Source organism: Mus musculus, chromosome 17 (assembly GCF_000001635.26).
Source record: "Mus musculus strain C57BL/6J chromosome 17, GRCm38.p6 C57BL/6J".
NCBI lineage: Eukaryota > Metazoa > Chordata > Mammalia > Rodentia > Muridae > Mus > Mus musculus.
The window spans coordinates 46,823,504-46,847,029 of record NC_000083.6 but is presented as its reverse complement, the minus strand read 5'-3'; the positions used below and the strand labels follow the sequence as shown (position 1 = coordinate 46,847,029).

The following is a 23,526-nucleotide window of genomic DNA, read 5'->3' as shown; positions in this document are numbered from 1 at the left end:
AGCGTGCGCCACCACCGCCCGGCGCCAACTCTTAAATCTAAGGTCTATCCCAAGCTTTTGTCCCTGCTGGCAAGAACACACTCAGGACAACCGGAATCTTCTGCAGCAAAGCTTTTATTGCTTACTTCTGGGGGGGGGGGGGGCTGCTTATATAGCCCTCAGCATGACGTTTCAGCACCTGATGTGGCGTGACAGCTCCTGATTCGTTGCTCGCCCATCACCCCATTACTACACCGCCGCGAGATGTGCAGTGAATAGTCGTGAGTTCACTCTTGCACTTGCGCATAAGGCTTGTTTACTAGTTAGGCGCAGTGGAAGCCAGCGCCATCTTATAATGGCGATTGCTCACGGCATGCACGCGATTGCTCGCGGTACTGCTCTCCACAAAGGTCATCCTTGGTTATTTAGCAAGTTAAGGCCAAAATCTAAGGTCATCCTTGGTTATTTAGCAAGTTAAGGCCAGCCTATGGAAGCATTCAAGTGGTACTGCTTAGACAAGACGGAACTGCTTTTGGAGTTGGACGAACTGTGCAACCGTTACTTCTGTGATGGTTGAATGGTTCTTATACTTGACCTAGCTCCAGAGCCTCTGGGAAAGCTATAGAGATGCATTTTTCAGTGGCAGAGCATGTGTTAGCCTACATGAGGCCTTGGGTTCAATCTGCAGAGGCAAACAAATACTTCGGGTAAATATTGTCCGTCCTTCACCTTCTTTAGAGTCAGAACCCTGGCTCTGGTGCCCAACAGGCCGTGCTGTGCCCTCGAGGTCCACCAGCCTTACTCATACCCACCCTTCTAACAAGTCCCCTCCTCCCTGCCTCTCCCCCATGTTATTTTAGACTTGTTTTCTGTGTATGGAATGTTTTGTGCATGTATGTGTGTATCGCTTTCATGCCTGGTGACCGTGGAGGCCGGCGGAGGCTGTCAGTCAGATCCCTTGCAACTGGAGTTACAGAAGGTTGTGAGCTGTGGCTAGCTTTGAACCGAACCTCTGCAAGAGCAGCCAGCTCTCTTAACCACTGAGTCATCTTTCCATGCCCTCCTCCCCTCTCCCCCTCCTCATGTTGAGGCAGTGGTCTTACTATATAGCTCAGGCTAGCCCTGAGCCTCACTTTCCATTGTGAGCCTCCCAGATTGCAGGCCTACGTCACCATGCTCAGTTCAATTCTTCAAAAAATTAAAAAAATTTTTTTCGAGACAGGGTTTCTCTGTGGCCCTGGCTGTCCTGGAACTCACTCTGTAGACCAGGCTGGCCTCTGTCTCATAGATCTGCATGCCTGTCTTGAAACCCTGTCTTGAAAGAAACAAAAACAAAACCCAAGAATGTCAGGTGTCTTTTAAGTATATTAATTACACTTCTAATTAATATCTTAGATAAACCGAGCTACTTCCTAATAAAGTTAATTATATTTTTAAAGTTTGGGCACTGAATCAGGGAGGTGGCTCAGCGTATAAAACCACTTGCCCTGGGAATCTGAATTCCTGAGCTTGCTGCCTGGACCCGGGTGAAAAGGCAGACGTGAGGATTGCACATGCGATCTTAAGCGAGGTGGGAAGTGGAGACAGGAGAGCTCTTCATCTCCAGCTGGCCTGCCTTGTCGGGGGCAAGGCGATAACTGACTCCAAAAAGTTGTCCTCTGACTTCACAAGCATGACGTCTGTACTCGTGCACTTGTGTGAGCATGCATACTCACTTACCTCCCCTGTCCTCCCTCGATAGATTTAAAGGTGGGGGCATTAGGGGGTAGCCCAGAGCACGCTGTGTACCTAGGCATGTGTCAAGTCCTGGGTTTGACACCCCCCCCCCACACACACACACAGAATTGCTGCTTGGAAATTCAAGCTTACACTTGATACTCTCACATTTCTGTTGGAAAGGAGGGTTCCGCTAGTCCTTCTAGGATCTGATAAGGCAGGAAATGGAGTTGGGGAAAGGAGTTGGCAGCCGGCTCTGTGGGGCACTGACTGCGTTCATCGGCAGATGGGCACTTTACCTTGTTAATGGCCACGGAGAGGCCTGTGGTGTGCAGCAATTCTCCAGCGGGACGGCTGCCATCTGTTTGGGTCGTAAGGTATTTGTTCCTGCTGTGCTGACACGTACGTACCTGGAGTCCTGCTACTAGGAGGCTGCTAGGGAGATCACTTGACCAAAATCCCCATCTCAACAAAGAAAGATGAGATTTTCCTGAGATTTCCCCCCTTAGTCTCCCACAGATTAGGCTCAGTGCCTTCCACAAGCACATGCGGGGCTGTCTGATAGGTCCTGCTCCTTTTCCTCAGAGATCTGAAATGCTAAATATACTCTTTCTTATATTTAGACATTTTTTAAATTTTATTTTTATTTTCAAATATTTTAATATTTTGCTGCACACACTAGGGAAGTGAAGATAACAGCAGGAGTTCTCTACCTACCACGTAAGTCTTGGGGATCAAACTCACTCATATCTTCAAGCTTTTCTGCACCTCTGTCTGCCGAGCCAATTCCCTGTCCCGTGGCTTTTAGATTTCTTTGCTTATTTTGAGGTAGGGTCTTACTATGTGTGTGTGTGTGTCTGTCTTACTATGTGTCTGTCTGTCTGTCTGCCTTCCTGCAGAACATCTGTCAGAGGCAAGGAGGCAGGTGGATTCAACTCGTTAAGTCAGCGTAGGTCCCAGGTGTGAGGCTGACTGAGCAGTTCAAGCGTCCACACGCAGCTCTCGAGTGTGACCTTTCTGTTGGAAAGGAGAGCTCATCGTGGCAGGCATATTGAAGCAAGAGACTTTTCCTGGTGCTAATGAACTCAGCCCTGCGCGTACAATAAAGCTTGAGATGTGGGTACATCAATCAGAAGTCTTTGTAAAGGCATGTGTGACATCCTCCATAAAGATGGGCTCTGTAGCTCTGTAAATTGTCAGGTTAGTGACAAGGGCCTGGGAGAGGGTCTGCTGTGCCCGAAGCCACACAGTGCAGTGGTTACTAGACTCTTCACGTAGCACGTCTGCTCCCAGCCTTCTGCATCGAAGGCAGGTTTTGCATCCCTTCCTTTGATGGAGCTAGCCTGGGTGTTTAACATGCCTGGCTACCCCAGTGCTTCTGTGTGTCGTGCAAGGTTTAACGACTGGCACTCCCTGTGTGGTCCACGCTAGCCTTGAGCTCTCAGCAGTGCCTCAGCCTCTGTAGTGCTGGGATTAAAGGTCTAGCCAGTGGGCTCAACCTGTTGTTACTTTATTTATGGCAGATGATTGCCTTGTGACACAGGCCTGCCTTAAACTCAGAACCCTTCCTTGTCCTGCTACACTACAAGCATGCCAAATCATTTTAAACTTTTTAAAAGTCCTCTCATGTTTTTTCTTTAAAAATTGATTTTGCCACTAGGCAGTGGTAGCACACACCTTTAATTCCAGCACTTGGGAGGCAGAGGCAGGCAGATTTCTGAGTTCCAGGACAGTTAGGGCTAAACAGAGAAACCCTGTCTCAAAAAAAAAAAAAAAAAAAAAAAAAAAAAGCGGGTATTGTGGCACACGCCTTTAATCCCAGCACTTGGAAGGCAGAGGCAGTCGGATTTCTGAGTTCGAGGCCAGCCTGGTCTACAAAGTGAGTTCCAGGGCAGCCAAGACTATACAGAAAAACCCTGTCTCGAAAAACCAAAAAAAAAAAAAAAAAAAGTTTTTGCTGTCACACATTGTCCTTGAGTGCCCTTAAGGAAGGGGAGTCCTGGCAACTCCTTTGTCTGTTAACATTGTTGGTTGTTTTCATAGGGCTGTTTTCCTTGGAACATGCTGCAAACCCAAAATATTTTACGTGTTACTCATTGACAGAGAGCAGTGGGCTTGAAGAGTGTGCACAGCCTCCCTAAGCCTCCCTTAGCCACAGCAAGCACTGCTGTGGACAGCTGCCCCATTCCCAGCCTTCCCCCTTCCAAGGCTGGGGTCCAGCCTAGACTGCCCTCCAACTTCTCATCTTCCCAAGTGCTAGAATTCAATCTTTTAATTCATTTTTAATTTTTTCCATTTTATGTAGATGGATGTTTTGCTTGCATATATTTCTGTGACCCATGCACATACAGCACCCACAGAGTTCAAAGGGGAGCCTCAAGCCCCTGGGACTGAAGTTGCAGATGGGTGGGAGCCGTGGATTGAATCAGGGTCCTCTGCTGGAGCTGGTGCTCTTTGCCCTCCAGCCCCTAATTAATTTTGTGTGTCTGTGCGTATAGTGTGTGGGCGTGTGCAGAGATCAGAGGATGCTGTCAGGTGTATTCCTCTTACTCTCCGTCTTATTTTTTTGAGGCAGGCTCTCAGTGAAACTTGAAGCTCACCATTTTGGCTAGGCTGGCTGGCCAACAAACTCCTGTCTGTCTGTCTGTCTGCCTGTGCCTGCTTTTGTTTCTGTCTTACATAGCTTCCAGAGATTTGAATTCAAATACTATTGCTTTTACAGCAAGTATTCTATTCTTCCATACTGAACCACCTCCCCAGTCCTGGCACTGTCTTAACTTATGTTTTGATGGTGTTGCCGTGAACTTTAGGCCTTGGTGGGGCTGCTGGGAGAAAGTCCCCTCCCTTTTGTCTACTTACATGACAGCATGTACAACATGGACAAGTGACAGCATGAACAAGTATCCTTTTTTTTTTTAAGAGTAGAAAAACTGGAGCTAATATGATAACTCATTTAGGAAAGGCATCTGCCACCAAGCCTGTGAACTGGGTTTCATTACCCAGGACCAGGTCAGAAGAAAACTGATTCCCTCAGGTTGTCTTCTGACGTCCACGTATGCACTAAGGCACTGGTTTATGTGTGTATGTTGTGTATGCAGGCACTCTCACAACACACACACTCACACACACACTATAAGTAAATATGATAGAAAAACTTAGATATGGTAACAGCTAAGATTTATTGCTTTTATTATATTTAAGGCATTCTCCAAAATAAATGAGCCTTGTCTCCTGTGGGTCCCCAGCCTCTGCACAGCCTTCCCAGATACTGTTCCTTCACTATTGGTCAGTCTGCTGCCCACGTGTGGTTCATTCTTTTTGCTGACATGCGTAATATATTAGCCTTATTACTATCCCTCTTGATTTCAAGCAGGGTTTACTTTTTGGTTTTTTTAAAATTGTTTTTGTTGTTACTCGTTTTTGAGACAGGACCTCTCTGTGTAGCACTGCCTACCCTAGAACTCTCTGTGTAAACCAAATTGGACATGGAATCTACCTGCTTCTGCCTCCTGAGAGCGGGAATTAAAGGCATACGTCACCACACATGGCTGAAATTGTTCTTGAAGCAAGGTTTCATTCTGTATCCCTGTCTAGCCTGGAGCTCCCTATGTAGGCCAGGCTGGCCTGAAATGTACTGTGATGCTCCTGCCTCTGCCTCTGAGTTATTGGAATTACTGTGTGCGCCACCACACCCAGGCAGGACTTAATTTTAAAGGCCTGCAGACTGCACTTGATCCAGGGCCTGCCCACATCTGGAATCACCTTTTGAGCCTTTGAGGGATTTTACAATATGTTCCTTTTGCTGAAGGCTTTTAGCTGGTTAACACAGTGAGCATGTACGGGTTTAACTGAACAGTAGCTGCAAAGCCAGAGCCAGGCACATTGAGTCTTCCTCCTGTGTGTGATGCATATGTGTCTATGTGTTTGAATGTGTCTCAGGGGATAACCTTGGGTGTCAGTCCTTGACAGTGGCTCTTTCTGTTCACTACTGTGAACATTGGCTGGCCACGAACTTGTGGCCATTCTCCTGTCTCTGCTCCCCATGTCCCCAGGGAGACAGTGGGAGTCCAAATGTGTACAGCTCTGTCTAGTTTTCATGAGAGATCCGGGGGTTCAAACTCAGGGCATTAGTCTTGTAGGTAAGCACTTTACTATCTTAGTTGCTCTTCTAGTACAGTGAAGAGACTCTATGATCAGCCCTCTACCCCAACCCTAGACAGGGTTTCTTTGTGTAGCCCTGGCTATCCTTGAACTCGCTGATCAGGTTAGCCTCGATCTCAGTGATCTGCTTGCCACTGCCTCCCAAGTGCTGCGCGGGAGTAAAGAAAGCTTTTAATTTCTTGCTCACAGTTTCAGAGGCTTAGTCCACTATCATCTTGGCAAGGAGCATGGCGGAGCTCAGTGGTGTGGGAATAGTTGCTGAGAGCTACATCCTAGTGCACAGGTCAAGAGACCAACCAGGCCCAGTGTGAAATCTCAAAGCCCACCCCCAGCGACACACTTCCTCCAACAAAGCCCACCCCCAGTGACACAATTCCTCCAACAAGGCCACACCTCCTAGCCCTTATGATTTTTTTCAAATAGTGCTACTCCCTGGTGAGCCTATGGAGGCTGTTCTTCAAACCCTCACATCCGCCAGTCTTCTCTCCTGCCCAGACACCTTCAGCTTCCTTTCTCCTGCACACTACAGCTGAAAATATCATCTTTTCTAATCCGTGAGCTTGAGGTAGAGTATGGTGGAAAAGGCTAGTTACTGGACAGTGATTATTGATGTCCTTGTTTACGTAAAGCACTGCCTGTTTCCCCAGTGTGATGTCACGCTCCCTGGAACAGAGTGACCTGGAGGAGCAGCTGAGACAGTGAGCCGCTGCCCTTACCAACCCGCTCACTGTTCACTGCGCATAGGCTTCCTACAGTCTTGCTGCTTCATCCCTTCAGGGGCTGTTCTGGCTACCATCCTCCTCGACAGCTCCACTCTTCATCCCTACTGATGTCAGAGTGCTTATTCCAGAATGATGCTCATAACCTGGAAAAGTCAGGAGAAAGGGGCTGGGAAGTCTAACCGCTTTCATGCTGCAGATGTCTTGTTATGTTATTACTGGTGTCTGTGTGAGTGTCTGAGGGGCGGGGAGGGGCATGGCTGCTGTAGGGCACATGTGGAGCCGAAGGACAGCTATGTGGAGATGGTTCTGGGGATTGAACTCAGGTTGCCAGGCTTGCATGGCAAACCGTTACCCACTGGGTCATCCTGTCAGCCTCTGTAACAGGTCCCTACATGTCCCTCCTCAAAGGGCAGTGAGCTCCTTAGAAGCAGCAGACACCCCAGAGGGTGACACCCTGCAGTTACAGACGTACCAGCCTAGAACCACCCCACAACAAAAGCAGTGGAATGACAGTGATGAATCCTAACTGACAAGAAATGCTTCTCCTCCTCATGCTGGCCTGGTGCCGCCCGCCCGCCTTTGTTAACAGCAGTTGGGAGACAGAGGCAGGCAGATCTCTGTGAGTTCAAGACCAACCTGATCTTCATAGTAAGTTCCAGGACAGCCAGGGCTATGTAGAGAGAGCCTGCTCAAAAAACCTAAGACACAAAAATGTTACTCATTCTGTAAGTAGTAGATATTGCCCAACAAGCTCGCTGATTTGGGTGCCCACTGGAAACTGTTTATTAAATGCAGTAGGTAAAGTTTTCAGTCTTGTTTTTTTGTCCTACAAAATATGCATCATGTTTCCTTTTTTTCTCCCTTCAATCAGATTCTCAATATTTATATAGCCCTGTCTGGCCTAGAGCTTGCTTTGTAGACAAAGCTGGTCTCTAACTCATAGAGAACCTCCTGCTCTCTGCCTCTGGCTCAGGAGTGCTGTGATCAGTGGCTTGTGCCACCAAGACCTGCTAGGTTTTCTGCCTTCATTACATGCCGTGGCATACTGGTTTGATGTCCAAAGCCCCTCGTGTAGTACCTGACACACAATTGGAGCTGAATATTCTTATATCACTGGATGGCCTGATTACTGACGGAATTAGAAGAAGCCAAGAAGCCCTCCATTTCCTAAGCTCTTCATCACAATCAAGGAAGAAACACCCCTCTCTTCTCACTCTTGGGGGACACTCTGATTTCATAGTTCATGCTGTTTCAGTTACACTCACCTGTGTGTATGTTCTGGTACGCGGTACACCTTGATTGGGGTTTGAGGTTGGAAGGAACCAGCTCTCTCCTCCCACCATGGAGGTTTCAGAGTGAGAGCCGCACCAAGGCTCCTGTTGTGTTTCTTTAAGACAAACTCTCAGTCCGAGCCGAACTGAAACTTACTAGGTAGCCCTGGCTGGCCTCAAATTCTAGACAAGCCTCCTGCCTCAGCCTCCCAAGGGCTGGGATTATAGACAGGAGCATACATCAGCACAACTAGCTCCTGGTATTTTCCTTTAAAGTGATTATTATCATTATTATTATTATCATTATTATTATTATTATTACTGAAGCCTCAGGGGTGGGAGGGCTGAGGAGATGGCCCAGCAGGTAGCTAGCACTTACTGTGTAAGCGTGAGAATCTGAGATGAAGTCTCCAGCACACAAGTAAGAGGTTGGGTGTGGCTGTGTGTGCCTGTAACCCAAGTGTGCTAGGGTGGAGACAGGCAGATCCTAGAAGCTTCTGAGGTAGAGAGAAGTCAAGGCCAGTCCAGAAGCTCGCTAGCTAGCCATCCTAGCTGAAATGGCAAGCTATTCTGGTGTGAGGCCGTCCTAACCATGACAGGGTGAGGGAGGCAGAGCGCGACTGTCCTTTAGTTTCTGTGTGCTCACAGGACTGCACGCCCGAGTGCTCACACCCACAGAGATGGATAAGACACTAAACACCTCATAAAAACACTGCAGGGAATTGGTGCTTTATCTGCCTACACAAGAAACAGTTCAAAGTTGGGAACTGTAGGGCAAGTGTAACAGCTCAGGATAGGCACTTACTGCCAAGCCTGAAGACTGGAGCTCTGTCTCCTCCATTCCTATTGTAGAAAGATAACTGATGCCAGAAGCTGCCCTCTGCCCTCTGCATTGGTGTGGCATGCACCTAACTACACACACATTCATGCACAAATAAATTAATGTAATTTTCTGTCTCTCTGGACATAATACATGAAACAATGGACTTTAGACACTGCATGTGAGGCTGCCCAGATTACGGATCCCTGAGAGGGGAAGTTAGTGATGAACTTTTAAGTGGCCAGCCTACTGTGAGGCCATGGCACACAGTGGGGCAGCAGGAGGGTGCTGCACAGAGAACACATTCTGGAAACCTGCAGTGCCTCTTTCTTCAAGTGATTTAAGGGGGTGAGGGTGGGGAGGAAGTTCCCGGGGACTGGACATGGACCTCTTAAGCCCCTAAGGCATTCTGGACAAATGCTCTACTGCTGAGTAGTCCCTACATCCCTATCTTAGTCTTAGTCTTAGGAACGACCCAAAAGGAGTACAGCCAGCTGCCCTTGACACTCACTCACTCCTAACATACAGAATTCATGGGACAGCAAGTGAAGTACTCAGAGGAGCCTCAGTCTCGATTGGAATTAAGTTAGCCCTATATTAAAAATTAACAAGGTGAGATGGCTCACAGGTTAAGGTACCTGCCTCCACTCCCCAGGACCCACCCAGTGGAGAAGGCAGTGGGTTCTCACAAAGTGTCCTCTTCCTGAGCTTGTAAATAAAAGTAATAAGATAAATACTAATAAAATAAAATAAAATCAAGACAGCATGAGCTGGGACTGTGGCTCGGAGAGTGATTAACTAGTGTACATAAAACCCTGGGTAGGTTCTCCAGCGCCATGTAACCCAGGGGGACGGAGGCGCGCACCCGTGATCCCAGCGCTTGGGAGGTGGGGGCAGAAAGAGCCATTCAAGACCATCCTCAGCTTCATAGCCAATTCCAGGCCAGTCTAGTTTACCCCAGATCCTGTCCAAAAGGGGTGCAAAATGCCTCAGTAGGTAAAGGTGCCTCTTGATCCCCAGTGTAAGCCTGAGGACCTGAGACTGATGTCTGAACCTACTTATGGGAGGGAGGGATGAGCTCCGGTCCAGAGGCATCCTCTACCTCCACAGTGTGCTCCGCCCACGAGTTTCTAGAGACATCAGGCACACATGCAGTTTTTTTTGTTTTGTTTTGTTTTGTTTTTTCTTTTTTTGTTTTTTGTTTTTGTTTTTGTTTTTCCAAGACAGGGTTTCTCTGTGTAGCCCTGGCTGTCCTGGAACTCACTCTGTAGACCAGGCTAGCCTCGAACTCAGAAATCAGCCTGTCTCTGCCTCCCAAATGCTGGGATTAAAGGCGTGGGCCACCACCAACACACATGTAGTTTTAAATGTGAAAGCAGAGCAAGGTGTGGCAGTGTACAACTTTAGTCCCACCCAGAACTCAGGAGGCAGAAGCAGAGGCAGAGGCAGGAGGATGTCTGAGTCCGAGGCCAGCCTGGTCTTCACAGTGAATTCCAGAACAGCCAGAGTTCCACAGAGAAACCATGTCTCAAAAAGGCAAAAACAGACAAACACAATTTAAAAGCAGGCAGGCATGGTAGTGCATGCCTTTAATCCTACCACTCTAGAAGCAGAAATAAGCAGATCTCTGCGAGTTCAAAACCAGCCTGATCTACATAGTGAATTCCAGGACCCTATCTTAAAAGACAAACACCCAAGGTTTAAAAGGATCAAAATGTTTTTAGTAAATCTCTGCATCCTAAACCCAAAGATCTCTGTATGGAGAAAGAGTGCCCAGCCTGGGGGTGCAGAGGTGGCTTAATGCTCACACGCACGGGTTGCTCTTTCAGAGGACCCAGGGTTAGTTTTCTGCACCCACGTGATGACTCCCAACGCCTGTAACTTCCAAAGACCAGATGCCCCTTCCAGCCTCCTGTGGTGCCGGGTATTCATAACAAGAAAAATTCAGGCAAAACACCATACACAAAAAGAGTTTCTTAATTAAAAGATATTCAGTAGCTGATAGTATAAATTTAACATGTACAGATGTGAGGCCCACTGTGCCTGCCAGCCCTTGTCTGTGTTCCCACCTACTCAGGAGGCTGAGGCAGGAGAATGTCTGTGAGTTCAAGGCCACTCTGATCTACAGAGTTCCAGGACAGCAAGGGCTACACAGAGAAACTATCTTGAAAAAACAAAAAAAAAGAAGCAGAAGCAGAAGAAGCAAAAGAAGCAGAAGAAGAAGAAGAGGAGGAGGAAGAAGAGGAGGGTGGGGGAGAGGGGGAAGAGGAAGAAGAGGAGGGTAGGGGAGAGGGGGAGGAGGAGAAGAAGAAGAAGAAGAAGAAGAAGAAGAAGAAGAAGAAGAAGAAGAAGAAGAAGAAGAAGAAGAAGAAGAAGAAGAAGAAGAGGAGGAGGAGGAGGAGGAGGAGGAGGAGGGTGGGGGAGAGGGGGAGGAGGGGAAGGAGGAAGAAGAGGAGGGTAGGGGAGAGGGGGAGGAGGAGAAGGAGGGGGAGAGGGGGAGGAGGAAGAAGAGGACGGTGGGGGAGAGGAGGGGAAGGAGGAAGAAGAGGAGGGTAGGGGAGAGGGGGAGGAGGAGTAGGAGAAGAAGGAGGAGGAGAAGAAGAAGCAGAAGAAGAAGAAGCAGAAGTAGCAGCAGCAGAAGAAGCAGAAGCAGCAGCAGAAGCAGAAGAAGCAGCAGCAGCAGCAGAAGAAGAAGCAGCAGAAGCAGAAGCAGCAGAAGCAGAAGAAGCAGCAGAAGCAGAAGAAGCAGCAGCATTTGTCTGGCATCCAGTCAAGAATGAAGAGAGATCAGAGCACTAAGAAACGCCTCTCAGAATGAGCAGGCCTTAAGTGGCTGACTTTGTGGCAGGAAATGGTTACCACTATTTTACATAAGCTTAAACCATGAGAGGAGAAGCCTGGGACACAACTCAGTGATAGTGCATGCGTAGAAATCTGGGGTCATGGTTGTTTCTGTCTGCAGCACTGCAGACAGGCGAGACCACAGAAGGGAAATGAAATACAGTAAATCAGGATTTAACAAAAGACCCAGTGTAAGCACAGACCTGAGTTATAGCCTCCACCATCCCTGAAAAGCTGCGCCCAGGGCCTTACACTTACAACCCTAGAAAGGCAGAGACAACAGATCCCTGCTGTCTTGGCCAGCCAGCCTGACTACTCAACAAGCCTTAGGACAGTGACCAATGCTGTCATAAAAAAGAAAAGAAAGGGGCTGGTGAGATGGCTCAGTGGGTAAGAGCACCCGACTGCTCTTCCGAAGGTCCTGAGTTCAAATCCCAGCAACCACATGGTGGCTCACAACCATCCATAATGAGATCTGACACCCTCTTCGGGTGCATCTGAAGACAGCTACAGTGTACTTAGATATAATAATAAATCTTTAAAAAGTAATAATAAAATAAAAATAAATCTTTCTTTTTAAAGATTTATTTATTTCATGTATATGAGTACACTGTAGCCGTCTTCAGACACACCAGAAGAGGGCATCAGATCCCATTGCAGATGGTTGTGAGCCACCATGTGGTTGCTGGGAATTGAACTCAGGACCTCTGGAAGAGCAGTCAGTGCTGTTTTGTTTTTATTGTGGGGAGTCCACGTGTAGTGTGGTCAGAGGACAACTTTATAGAGATAGTTTTCCTTTTCCACCCCAGTGTGGAAACTTCAAACTTTGAGGTAACAGATAATCTCAGTGCTTTGAGGTGCTAGCAGGAGAGACCCTCGTGGGTGGGTGGCCTTTCAGACTTGAGTTTCTCTCTCAGAGCCACACTGTGTGGATGAAGCTCAGGTTGCCGGGCTTGGGTGGCAGATGCCGAGAACCACAGAGACCTCACAAGCCCTCGTGTTGTTGTTTGAGATAGGATCTCTCTGATAGCCTTGAACTCGGGGAGATCCATCTGAGTCTCCCTTGAGAGCGCTGGGAGTGCACGGCGTGTGCCACCACTGCCAGTTGTGGCCCTTTTTAAAAAGTAGAATTCTCAGGGTCCCCTGACTGTGAAGGATAATAGCATTCTACACACAGGCAAGAGAGGGTCGCCTGCCCGGCTGGGCTGCCTTTCAAATCAAGTGTTTGACAAGTGTCATTGGTTGGGTAGAGAAGACTATACCCACCTTAAATTCATCTTACAGTATAAACTTGGTTAGCTGCGGGTAAAATGCTCTCTGAGTACCCTGGCTTCGTTCCCCATTGTCAAATATGCATGTATAATTGTTCTATTAGGACTACTTAGTGAGTAGCCCGTCACTTCAAACTCTGAGGTAACAAAATCTCAGTGCTTTGTAGTGCTAGTGGGAGAGACCCTCGTGGGTGGCTGGTTTGCCCTTTGGGCTTGAGTTTCCCTCACAGAGTCTGTCAAATAGAGGAGCTAGGGAGCTAGGGAAGGGCGTCAGCAGGGAAGGGAGAGGTATGGACTTATTTTTTGGGAGGGGTGGTATTTCTCATATGTTTTCTGTGTGTGTGTGGTGTGTAGGGTGTGTGTGGTGTGTAGAGTGTGTGTGGTGTGTAGAGTGTATGTGGTGTAATGTGTAGAGTGTGTGTGGTGTGTGTGTGTGTGTGTGTGTGTGTGTGTGTGTGTGTGTGTGTGTATGTAGGGTGGAGGTCAGCTTTGGGGGTTAGTCCCCAGGAGTCCCCCACTTTACTTTTTAAGGCAGGATCTCTCACTGGGACCTGGAGCTTGTATGCTGAGATGGCAAGTGAGTGAGTGCCAGGCATCCTCCTGCCTCTGTGCACCCCAGGATTGGGATTACCATGTGTGCCACCATGCCCATCTTGTTACATGGGTTTCAAGAATAAAACTCTTTACCCGCAGAGCCGTCTCCTTAGCAACCCCCATTCACATTCCTCTTAATCCGTCTGTAGGCGGGCAAGCCTCAGACACTGCGGTTTGGGTGATGCTAAACATCAGACCCAGGCTTCACATGAGCTGAACCACTGAGCCCCATCTTCAACTTTAAAAATTAAGTATAGAAGGCACAAGCATGATCACGCATGCTTTTAATCCCAGCACTCTCCACAAAGGCCAGGGGGCTCTCCACGGTGAGTTCCAAACCAGCCAGGGGTACATAGTGAGATGCAGTCTCAAGAAAAAGAGAAGAAAGTTTATGGCGATAATAGGATTCTTCATTTGAATAGCCATGTTGAAGTAAAGAAATAATATATACTGTATAGGCCTAAAGATACATCATAATTGGACAGTTTATTCCGTGTGATTGTGATGTCTGGGAGGCGTGGTTTATAATGACATGAGCTGTGGCTAATGCTTGTAATCAGGACATAGCTTCTGTTTTGTGGCATTTGTTTGAGGCAGGTTCGTATGTAGCCTAGGCTGTCCTGGTACTCATTAGGTAGACCAGGCTGTCCTTAAACTTGCATCAGGCCTTCTGCCTCTGCCTCCCAAGGGCTGAAAATACAGATGTCACCTCGTCACCATGCCTGGCTTGTGTAACAAATCCAGCATACCCAGTTGATGATAGTTTTCCTGTTTCCTTCCCAGTCTTGTTTTCAAAAGTCATGTGTGCAGGAACATTGGTGCCAATGTGACCTCAAATGACTCCTGCCTGGGTCCTAAAGAGCCCATTTCTCATGGCTGGCTGCTCTTAGCTTCAGTAGCCAACAGCTTCTGCTTCATGTATCCCACTCTCCTTCCTTCTCCCTCACCCATCCTCTCTCCCCACCCTGCACTCTGCTCAGTGGATTATAATCAGCCCAGTCACTCCGCAACCCTTCGAATCCAGCCACCTACAGGAGGGTCCCACATCAGGAAACTTACCCTTCCACATTCTTCTAGAGTAGAGAAAGTGTCCTTCCCCGTGGCAGGAGGGAATACCACAGCTGTTAGGCCTTATGATTGGTTTGGAGGAACTAATGGGAGAAGGAAGTTTGAACAGAGAAAAATCTCTCCTTAAGACTCACCCTTCCCTCTGCCTTTTCTGGGTATGCCCCTCCTCTGGGCATCTCTTCAGGATTTCATTCCTGCGTCCAACTGCCGTTCACAACTGCCCTTTCCAACTGCTCCAGAACTCTTGGCCCTGGTGTTCTGTGATGTAAATTATTCCACGCATGGCTTGAAATGGGTGAGAAGCAGGGTTGCCAGGTGTCGGGTCACTAGTGTAAGTTGACTGGCTCTCGGGGGAGAACCACGGCTGGAATTTGTTCAGTTGTTACAGTCTGGGCCAGAGCTGTGCTGGCCATGCTTGTGGCTGCTGCAGGCAGAGAGAGGGAGCTCCGAGCTGCAGTGGGGAGAACTTGGGCTGCAGTTTCTACTTTAAACATTCCTGGTCCAGCTATGGACTATTCGGCATTGAACTTGGACAGTATTTCTGCACTGGGAAGCACCCAAGGCCCACGACCAGAGCCTGTATGGCTTGCACCACAGGGCCTCCTGGTCTGTCTCCAAATGTGGGGAGAACCCGCATTCTGCCTTCCCAAAGATCACCAAAATACGTTGAGAAGTCGGAGTTGCTCTCAGTGTTTAGACGCATCCGGTCACAACCCTGAAGGACTTCAGAATCTGAGAGCTTTCCTAAAGCAAAATTTTGTCTCTGCCCTTACTCATTCTACGTTTGATGGCATAAGTCCTCCTTCATGGTCTCTCTCGGGAATCTGCATGTGGCCGGTGGCTGCAGCTATCTTAGATGTGTCTAAACTCTTTGGACCTCTATGTTGAAACTGATTTATAGGAGAAACAATTTAAGTCAAAAATGTATTCAAGTAACTGTTAATTTCACATATTTCTACCTTTTTGTTGTTGTTGTTGTTTTTCGAGACAGGGTTTCTCTGTGTAGCCCTGGCTGTCCTGGAACTCACTTTGTAGACCAGGCTGGCCTCAAACTCAGAAATCCGCCTGCCTCTGCCTCTGCCTCCCGAGTGCTGGGATTAAAGGCGTGCGCCACTACGCCTGGCACCTTTTGTTTTTGTTTTTGTTTTTGTTTTTGTTTTTTGTTTTTGACATGGGGTCTCATGTAGCCCAGGCTGGCCTCAACCTTGTCATGTAGGCAAGGGTAGCCTTCACCTCCTGATCCTCCTGTCTCTGCCTTCCAACTCCTGGGATCAAGGTGTTTGCCAGTGTGTCTGGCTTGCTTGGCTATTTGTTTATTTACTTATGAGCTGCGGTCTTGCTATTGTCCAGGCTGACCTTGAACTCTTGGACTCAAGTTCCCTTCCTTACTGAGTCCTACCTGAGTGGCCAGGACTACTGGCAAATGACACTGTGCCCACCAGCCACAACATTTTTCCCATGGTAGGCTTGATAGGTGACTAGGGAAAGCTCCCGTGCTGACAGTTGTGTGGAGGCTCAGCGTGCTCCACTGCATCCATATTGCTGGCCGCCCTGCTCCGACTCACTGCCTCCCTCCCTCTCTCCTTGCAGTTGTCATGGATGATGACGATGACTCCTGTCTCCTCGATCTTATTGGGTAAGATGCTCCTGTGGGGCCCAGGGTGGACCGCTCGTGTGAGGTGTGAGGAGTAGAAAGAGCTCTGTAGCTATCTTAAGCTCCTGGCCTTTTAAAATAAAAAATAATACTTTACCATGGTTACAGCAATAACTAGCACAGAGAGTTTGTGTGTTTGTTTGTTTGTACTAAGATTTTGTTATACCAGGCAGTGGTGGCACACACCTTTAATCCCAGCACTTGGGAGGCAGAGGCAGAGGCAGGCAGATTTCTGAGTTTGAGGCCAGCCTGGTCTACAGAGTGAGTTCCAGGACAGCCAGGGCTACACAGAGAAACCCTGTCTCAGAAAACAAAAATAAATAAATAAACAAATAAATAAGATTTTATTTATTTTATGTATAAAGTACACTGTCATTGTCTTCAGAAGAGGGCATCAGATCACATACAGATGGTTGTGAGCCACCATGTGGTTGCTGGGATTTGAACTCAGGACATCAGGAAGAGCAGTCAGTGCTCTTAACTGCCACAGAAAGGTAGTTTTACACACAGGTCATAACTCAGCAACCCATTCCTTTTGGTTTTACTTGTTATTTTTTTTAGTAAGTCTGGGGATGGCAGGCCAGGGTGTTGCTTAGTTTTATTTTTAGCTCACCAAGCAAGGGCAAGGTCCAAGTTCACCCCCCAGGACTGAAGCAGTAGGCGCTTCCCAGAGACAGAAGTGTAGAAAATGGTTTAAAATGGAGAGATTTCACTGGAGCTAGTGTTTCGTTTCTTTTTGCCTTATATAACTATCAGCAGCTATTTACGTAGAAGTAGCAGTACTTACTTGTTTCACTCTCTCACTTCCTTCTTTTCTAGAGACCCACAAGCATTGAACTATTTTCTGCACGGACCTAGCAGTAAATCGGTAAGTGACAGACAAGTGTCTCAGGCTCGGCTTTTGTCTCTCCAAGCCCTGCAGTAACTGCCATGTTGAATTCCCCCTCTGCAGGGCAGCGATGATGTGACGAACGCAGGGTATTCTGCAGCCAATTCTAATTCAATTTTCGCCAACTCCACGGTGAGTGCTGAAAACCAGACCTGAAGCCTTTCTGTCTCAAGGAAACCTTACAAGAGAGGCTTCGATTGCCTCTGTAGAGTGCAAAGAATCATTACCTCACCTTGTGACTGACAGGAGAGGGAAAACCTGGATGACAGTATGTCAGTGCTCTGTTTGTCATAGAATCAGGCTCTTAAGTTTCTTCTTGCTTTTGACATTCCTCTATGTTACGTATGCGTGAGTGCCTGAGTGTACGTGTATCGATCAGGAGGAGGACCGCCTTGAGTTGGCTGTCTCTTTCCACCAAGTAGGTCCCACAGATCAAATCCCAGGCTTTGTGGTGAGCCTTCACCCTCTGAGCCGTCCCTCTGGCCCAGCACGTCCAGCTTTCTAAGCCTTCAACCTTATGAAGTGACGCCAGTGTTGTGACATTAGAATGTTTTGAATCAGCTGGGCGTGGTGGCGACACCTTTAATCCCAGCACTCGGGAGGCAGAGGCAGGTGGATTTCTGAGTTCAAGGCCAGCCTGGTCTACAGAGTGAGTTCCAGGGCAGCCAGGGCTACACAGAGAAACCCTGTCTCGAAAAAACAAAAAACAAAACAAAACAAAAAAGAATGTTTTGAATCTTGTCATAGGAGCTTTAAGGAGACTTTTTAATGATTAGTTACTTACAGATAATGTTATAAACAAGATAAGGTAGTAGCTAACACTGTTGAGGGGTAATATGTGCTTGTGAGGAGGGCTCGTGCAGACTGCATCTGATGCTCACAGTCCCTGCAGGAAGTGGTTTTACCGTTAGCTCTGTCTTGTAGACAAGGAAGCTAAGGCACAGAGAGGTTTACCCAGCCAAGAGGTTCAGTGCTAGGATTCTGACTCAGGCCCTAACCTCAACAGCATGGTCTGTTAAGATCTAGGAGCATAGACAAGATGGGAACGGAGGAGTCTTATTTGGAGACTCTCTCAGATCTATGTTTAGGGGCTGGGGAGAGACCTCAGTAGGTGGGAGCACTTGCTGAGCCAGAATAAGGACCTGAGTTCAAATCCCCAGGACCCACGTAAAAAGCTAGGCCTGGGGCTGGTGAGATGGCTTAGCAGATAGGAGCACTTGACCGCTCTTCCAAAGGTCCTGAGTTCAAATCCCAGCAACCACATGGTGGCTCACAACCACCCATAATGAGATCTGATGCCCTCTTCTGGTACATCTGAAGACAACTGCAGTGTACTTATGTATAATAATAAATAAATCTTTTTTTTTTTTTTTTGGTTTTTCGAGACAGGGTTTCTCTGTAGCCCTGGCTGTCCTGGAACTCACTTTGTAGACCAGGCTGGCCTTGAACTCAGAAATCTGCCTGCCTCTGCCTCCCGAGTGCTGGGATTAAAGGCGTGCGCCATCACGCCAGCAAATAAATAAATCTTAAAAAAAAAAAAAAGAAGAAGAAGAAGAAAGAAAGAAAAGAAGAGAAGAGAAGAGAAGAGAAGAGAAGAGAAGAGAAAAGAAAAGAAAAGAAAAGAAAAGAAAAGAAAAGAAAAGAAAAGAAAAGAAAAACCAAAAAAATAAAAAAAAATAAAAAAAGAAGAAGAAGCTAGGCCTGGCTGCAAAAGTGCTCCAACCCCAGTGTCAGGGTCTGAGACAGGAGGGATGCTGGGGCTTCTCCACAGCCCGCCCAGCTCAGCTTCGGTGAGAGGCCCTGGCTCTCAGAAGTCAGACAGAGTCCAGTGTGACCTCCAGCTCTCAGCGGTCTCGGCCATCCTCATGCTAGAAATATGGGTGCCAGCCACCTGCCTCACCTCTGCTCCAGAGAAAACAATCTTCTTACTCTCAATTGCTCTCCCCGATGCCTATCATGGTTCTTTAGGACCTGCTGAGGGCTAGCCCAGCCTTGGCTCGTTTGTCCAATCGTTCAGCCATTAAAACCTCATTAGCTGCAGATCTGAGTGTTGGTATTTACAGGCATGTGCACCACACACAAGAATACTTGTTTGTTTGCTCTTTCTTTCTTTCTTTCTTTCTTTCTTTCTTTCTTTCTTTCTTTCTTTCTTTCATTAATTTTTATTTGTTTGTTTACTTTTGCTTTGTTTGAGGCAGAGTCTTTGTGTAGCCCTGGCTGTCTTAGAATTGACTCTGTAGACCAGGATGGCCTCAATCTCAGATCCACCTGCCCCTGACTCCCAAGTGTTGATATTTAAAGGCGTGTGCCACTACTGCCACCACCACCACCAGCACTGGATTAGAATACTTGTTCTTGATTGGTCTGTTTTTAATTCTCCCATTCTTTTTGTTTCTTTCTGAATATACTATATAGTACACAGAGCATAGTCCCCTAAGGCTGAGGGGCTGGCTGGTAGAGGTTGCCTTCACACAAGATGTCTTTGGTTCCTTTTCCAGAACAGCAAGTTAAAAGTTTTTTTCTATCTGTGCCACAAAAGATGACTGGGCTGTGGCAGGAGTCTTAGTTTGTATTACTCTCTTCAGCTTCTCTTCCTGGGTCTGCATTGGAGTCTCCCTGGATTGTCTGTTCCCCTTGGGTTCCTTAAAGACATAACTAACACATGTGTGCATATCTGGAAAGGGGTGGCTTTTCCTTTTGAGTTAACTGGCTTTGTTTTTGTTCGCTCCATTGTTTTTAGTTTGAAATAGTTTTCCTAAATACTGGAGTGTTAGTCAGGAAATACAGGAAGTCAGAAGAGCACTCATTTTATGTGGGAACTCACTCTGGTCGGGTCTGGTGTTCTGGGGCCGTAGGGTATCTTCTTGGACATCTAGCAAGGTGATACTCAGGGCTCCTCAAACCTGTTTTGACTTTGTGGTGTGCAGTGGTCTGGATATATATCCCTGGGCTGAATCCCACTAGCACCTTAGAAACAACCTGAAAATCCATTTTTCTGAGAGTGCTTATCCCCAGTGGGATCCTATGTTCAATCTTTAGCACCCTGCCCACCTCCTCCAAAAAGGAAGGCTAGCTGGCAGTGGTGGCGCATGCTCAGGAAACAGAGGCAATCGGCTCTCTGTGAGTTCAAGGCCAGCCTGGTCTACAGAGCAAGTTCCAGGACATCCAGGCTACACAGAGAAACTCAGTCTTGAAAAGCCCTCCAGCCCCCCAAAAAGGAAAAAAGTATGACCCAGTAGCTTGGAAATAAGAAGCTGATCTCTAGATAGCCTTAGTTATCTCATGTTATCTGTCTGCCTGTCTTACATCTATTTTTTGTTGTTGTTTTGTTTTTGAAGCAAGTCTTACTCTAGCCCTAGCTATCCCGGAACTCACCACGTATACTAGGCAGACGTTAAGCTTATGGAGCCAGCTCCTCCTGCCGTTAGACTGTTGGGTTAAAGGCCTGTGCCAGCATGCCCACTTCTCTTTAAGGATGAGACAGAGGCTCACAGTGTGGCCCAGATTGGCCTCACCCTTGCTGTTAGCCCAGGCTAACCTCAAATTCCTGGCCATCCAGCCTGAGTTTCCTTGCTAAGACAGCGTGTGTGAGCCGCACCTCAGCTAGCTTCCTGTATGTTCCCTATAAAATCATCTGTCAAAGCAATGGTCGTACAGACTGTTCATCATAACTAAAGAAATAAAACAGGAGAAAGAAGGTAAGTAGTTTGGAGAGAGAAAGTTGTGTTTTCCAGGAGGACTGCAGGTTCAAGGCCAGTCTGAGTAGGACCTTGTTTTAAAGTAACAGCAACCATAAAATCAGTGTGGCCTGGAACTTTACCATTAAACTTTATATTTATAGTCATTCGGGAGAGGGGTTTTTAAGCTTGTCTTCTGAAGGTTTGATATGCCTTATAACACACTGATTCTGCTTTTTTTAGAACGCTGACCCTAAATCGGCCCTCAAAGGTGTGAGTGACCAGCTTGGGGAGGGGCCCAGTGATGGGCTGCCGCTTGCAAGCAGCCTTCAGTTTCTTGAAGATGAACTTGAGTCTTCACCTCTCCCCGATCTCAGCGAGGACCAACCCTTTGACATTCTTCAGAAATCCTTGCAGGAGGCTAATATCACTGAACAGACATTGGCAGAAGAGGCGTACCTGGATGCCAGTATAGGCTCAAGCCAACAGTTTGCACAAGCCCAGCTTCATCCTTCTTCATCAGCATCCTTTACTCAGGCTTCTAATGTTTCTAATTACTCAGGTCAGACACTGCAGCCTATCGGGGTGACTCACGTGCCTGTTGGAGCATCGTTTGCAAGCAATACAGTGGGTGTGCAGCATGGCTTTATGCAACACGTGGGGATCAGTGTTCCCAGCCAGCATTTGCCTAACAGCAGCCAGATTAGTGGCTCCGGTCAGATACAGTTAATCGGGTCCTTCGGTAATCAGCCTTCCATGATGACTATAAATAACCTCGATGGCTCTCAAATCATACTGAAAGGCAGTGGGCAGCAAGCCCCATCTAATGTGAGTGGGGGGCTTCTGGTTCACAGACAGACTCCTAACGGCAACTCTCTGTTTGGGAACTCCACTTCCAGTCCTGTAGCACAGCCTGTCACCGTTCCATTTAACAGCACAAATTTCCAGGCATCTTTACCCGTGCATAACATCATTATTCAAAGGGGTCTTGCACCAAATTCAAATAAAGTCCCAATTAATATCCAGCCAAAGCCGGTCCAGATGGGTCAGCAGAGCGCGTACAATGTGAACAACCTTGGGATCCAGCAGCACCATGCCCAGCAGGGGATCTCCTTCGCCCCCACAAGCTCGCCCCAGGGCTCCGTGGTTGGGCCGCACATGTCTGTGAACATTGTCAACCAACAGAACACGAGAAAGCCTGTCACCTCGCAGGCAGTGAGCGGCACAGGGGGCAGCATCGTCATCCATTCCCCCATGGGCCAGCCTCACACTCCCCAAAGTCAGTTCCTTATACCCACAAGCCTTTCTGTCAGCTCCAACTCGGTGCACCATGTCCAGGCTATAAACGGGCAGCTGCTTCAGACTCAGCCCTCCCAGCTCATCTCTGGCCAAGTGGCCTCTGAGCATGTCATGCTGAACAGGAATTCCTCTAACATGCTCAGGACCAACCAACCATATTCCGGACAGATGCTTAATAACCAGAATACCGCCGTCCAGCTGGTGTCTGGGCAGACTTTTGCCACCTCTGGAAGTCCAGTGATAGTCAACCACGCCTCTCCTCAGATCGTCGGGGGACAGATGCCCTTGCAGCAGGCCTCACCCACCGTGTTACACCTGTCACCTGGGCAGAGCAGTGTTTCCCAGGGAAGGCCAGGCTTCGCCACCATGCCCGCGGTGAGCGGCATGGCAGGACCCGCTCGGTTCCCCGCCGTCAGCTCAGCTAGCACTGCTCATCCTACTCTTGGGCCTACGGTGCAGTCGGGGGCACCGGGATCAAACTTTACGGGAGACCAGCTGACACAAGCCAACAGAACGCCAGCGCCCGTCAGTGTGTCCCACCGTCTTCCAGTCTCTGCTTCCAAATCCCCCAGCACCTTGAGCAACACCCCGGGGACACAGCAGCAGTTCTTCTGTCAGGTCAGTGCCGGACACGTGTGGGGGTGGGGCTGGGTGGGAGTTCCTGTCATATACATATAATTATATAAGTGTCACCCTGGGTGAAGTGTACTTCAGTGTTTCAATTTTGGTTGATCAATTCTTCCTCTTAATGGACGGCTCTTAGCTGTTGTAGAGTGGAGACTCTGGAATGGAATTGGATTTGGGGCCAGTAGATGACTCAGGAGGCGAAGGCACTGACTGTCACACCTGAGTCTGACCCCTGGGCACACATGGTAGAAGACAACCGCGCCCTAAGTGGCCCACTGACATTGACACACATGCTATGGCAGGAATATTGTGTTAGCTTACTGTCACTGAGGTGACACACTGTGAGGAGGAGCGGGTTACACTTCCATGTCACAGTCCATCCGTCACTGAGGGAAGTCCTCGTGGGAAATCAGCATAGATATCTGGAGACAGGGTCGGTGCATAGGGCACGGAGAAGCGCTGCTCTCTGACTTGCTCACCATGGCCTGCTCAGCTAGTTTGGTTTGGTTTGTTTCAAGGCAGGGTTTCTCCGTGTAGCCCTGGCTGTCCTGGAACTCAGTCTGTAGACCAGGCTGGCCTCAAACTCAGAAACCCACCTGCCTCTGCCTCCCAAGTGCTGGGATTAAAGGCGTTCGCCACTAAGCCCTGCTTCTCAGTTTCTTATATGCACAGAACCACCTGCCAAGGGATGGCACCACCCACAGTGGGTTGGGCTCCCCCACATCAATCGTCAACCAAAAAATGCTTCACAGACTTGCCCAGAGGCCAGTCTCATGGAGGCAGTTCCTAAACTGGATCTCCCGAGTCTCAGATGACTCCAGCTTGTGTTGACTTATCAAAAACTTAACTACTCCAAGTATACACTTGTGCGCACACACACACACACACACACACACACACACACACACACACATACATGCATATACACATATGCATG

At 48.1% G+C, this 23,526-nt stretch overlaps 1 protein-coding gene across 9 annotated transcripts in view; it reads left to right on the top strand.

Annotated features, from left to right (window-relative positions):
* Window positions 1-23,526, top strand: part of Bicral (BRD4 interacting chromatin remodeling complex associated protein like) — a 92,327-nt gene that overhangs the window by 43,413 nt on the left and 25,388 nt on the right. For 3 of the 9 annotated variants that reach the window (XM_011246345.3, XM_006523976.4, XM_017317377.1), the window contains 4 exons: window positions 16,034-16,079; window positions 16,917-16,965; window positions 17,050-17,118; window positions 20,907-22,580. In XM_011246345.3, coding sequence (XP_011244647.1) covers window positions 16,034-16,079; window positions 16,917-16,965; window positions 17,050-17,118; window positions 20,907-22,580 — 1,838 coding nt within the window. The other 6 variants (XM_011246346.3, XM_006523974.4, XM_006523981.4 and 3 more) reach the window with 6 other exon arrangements.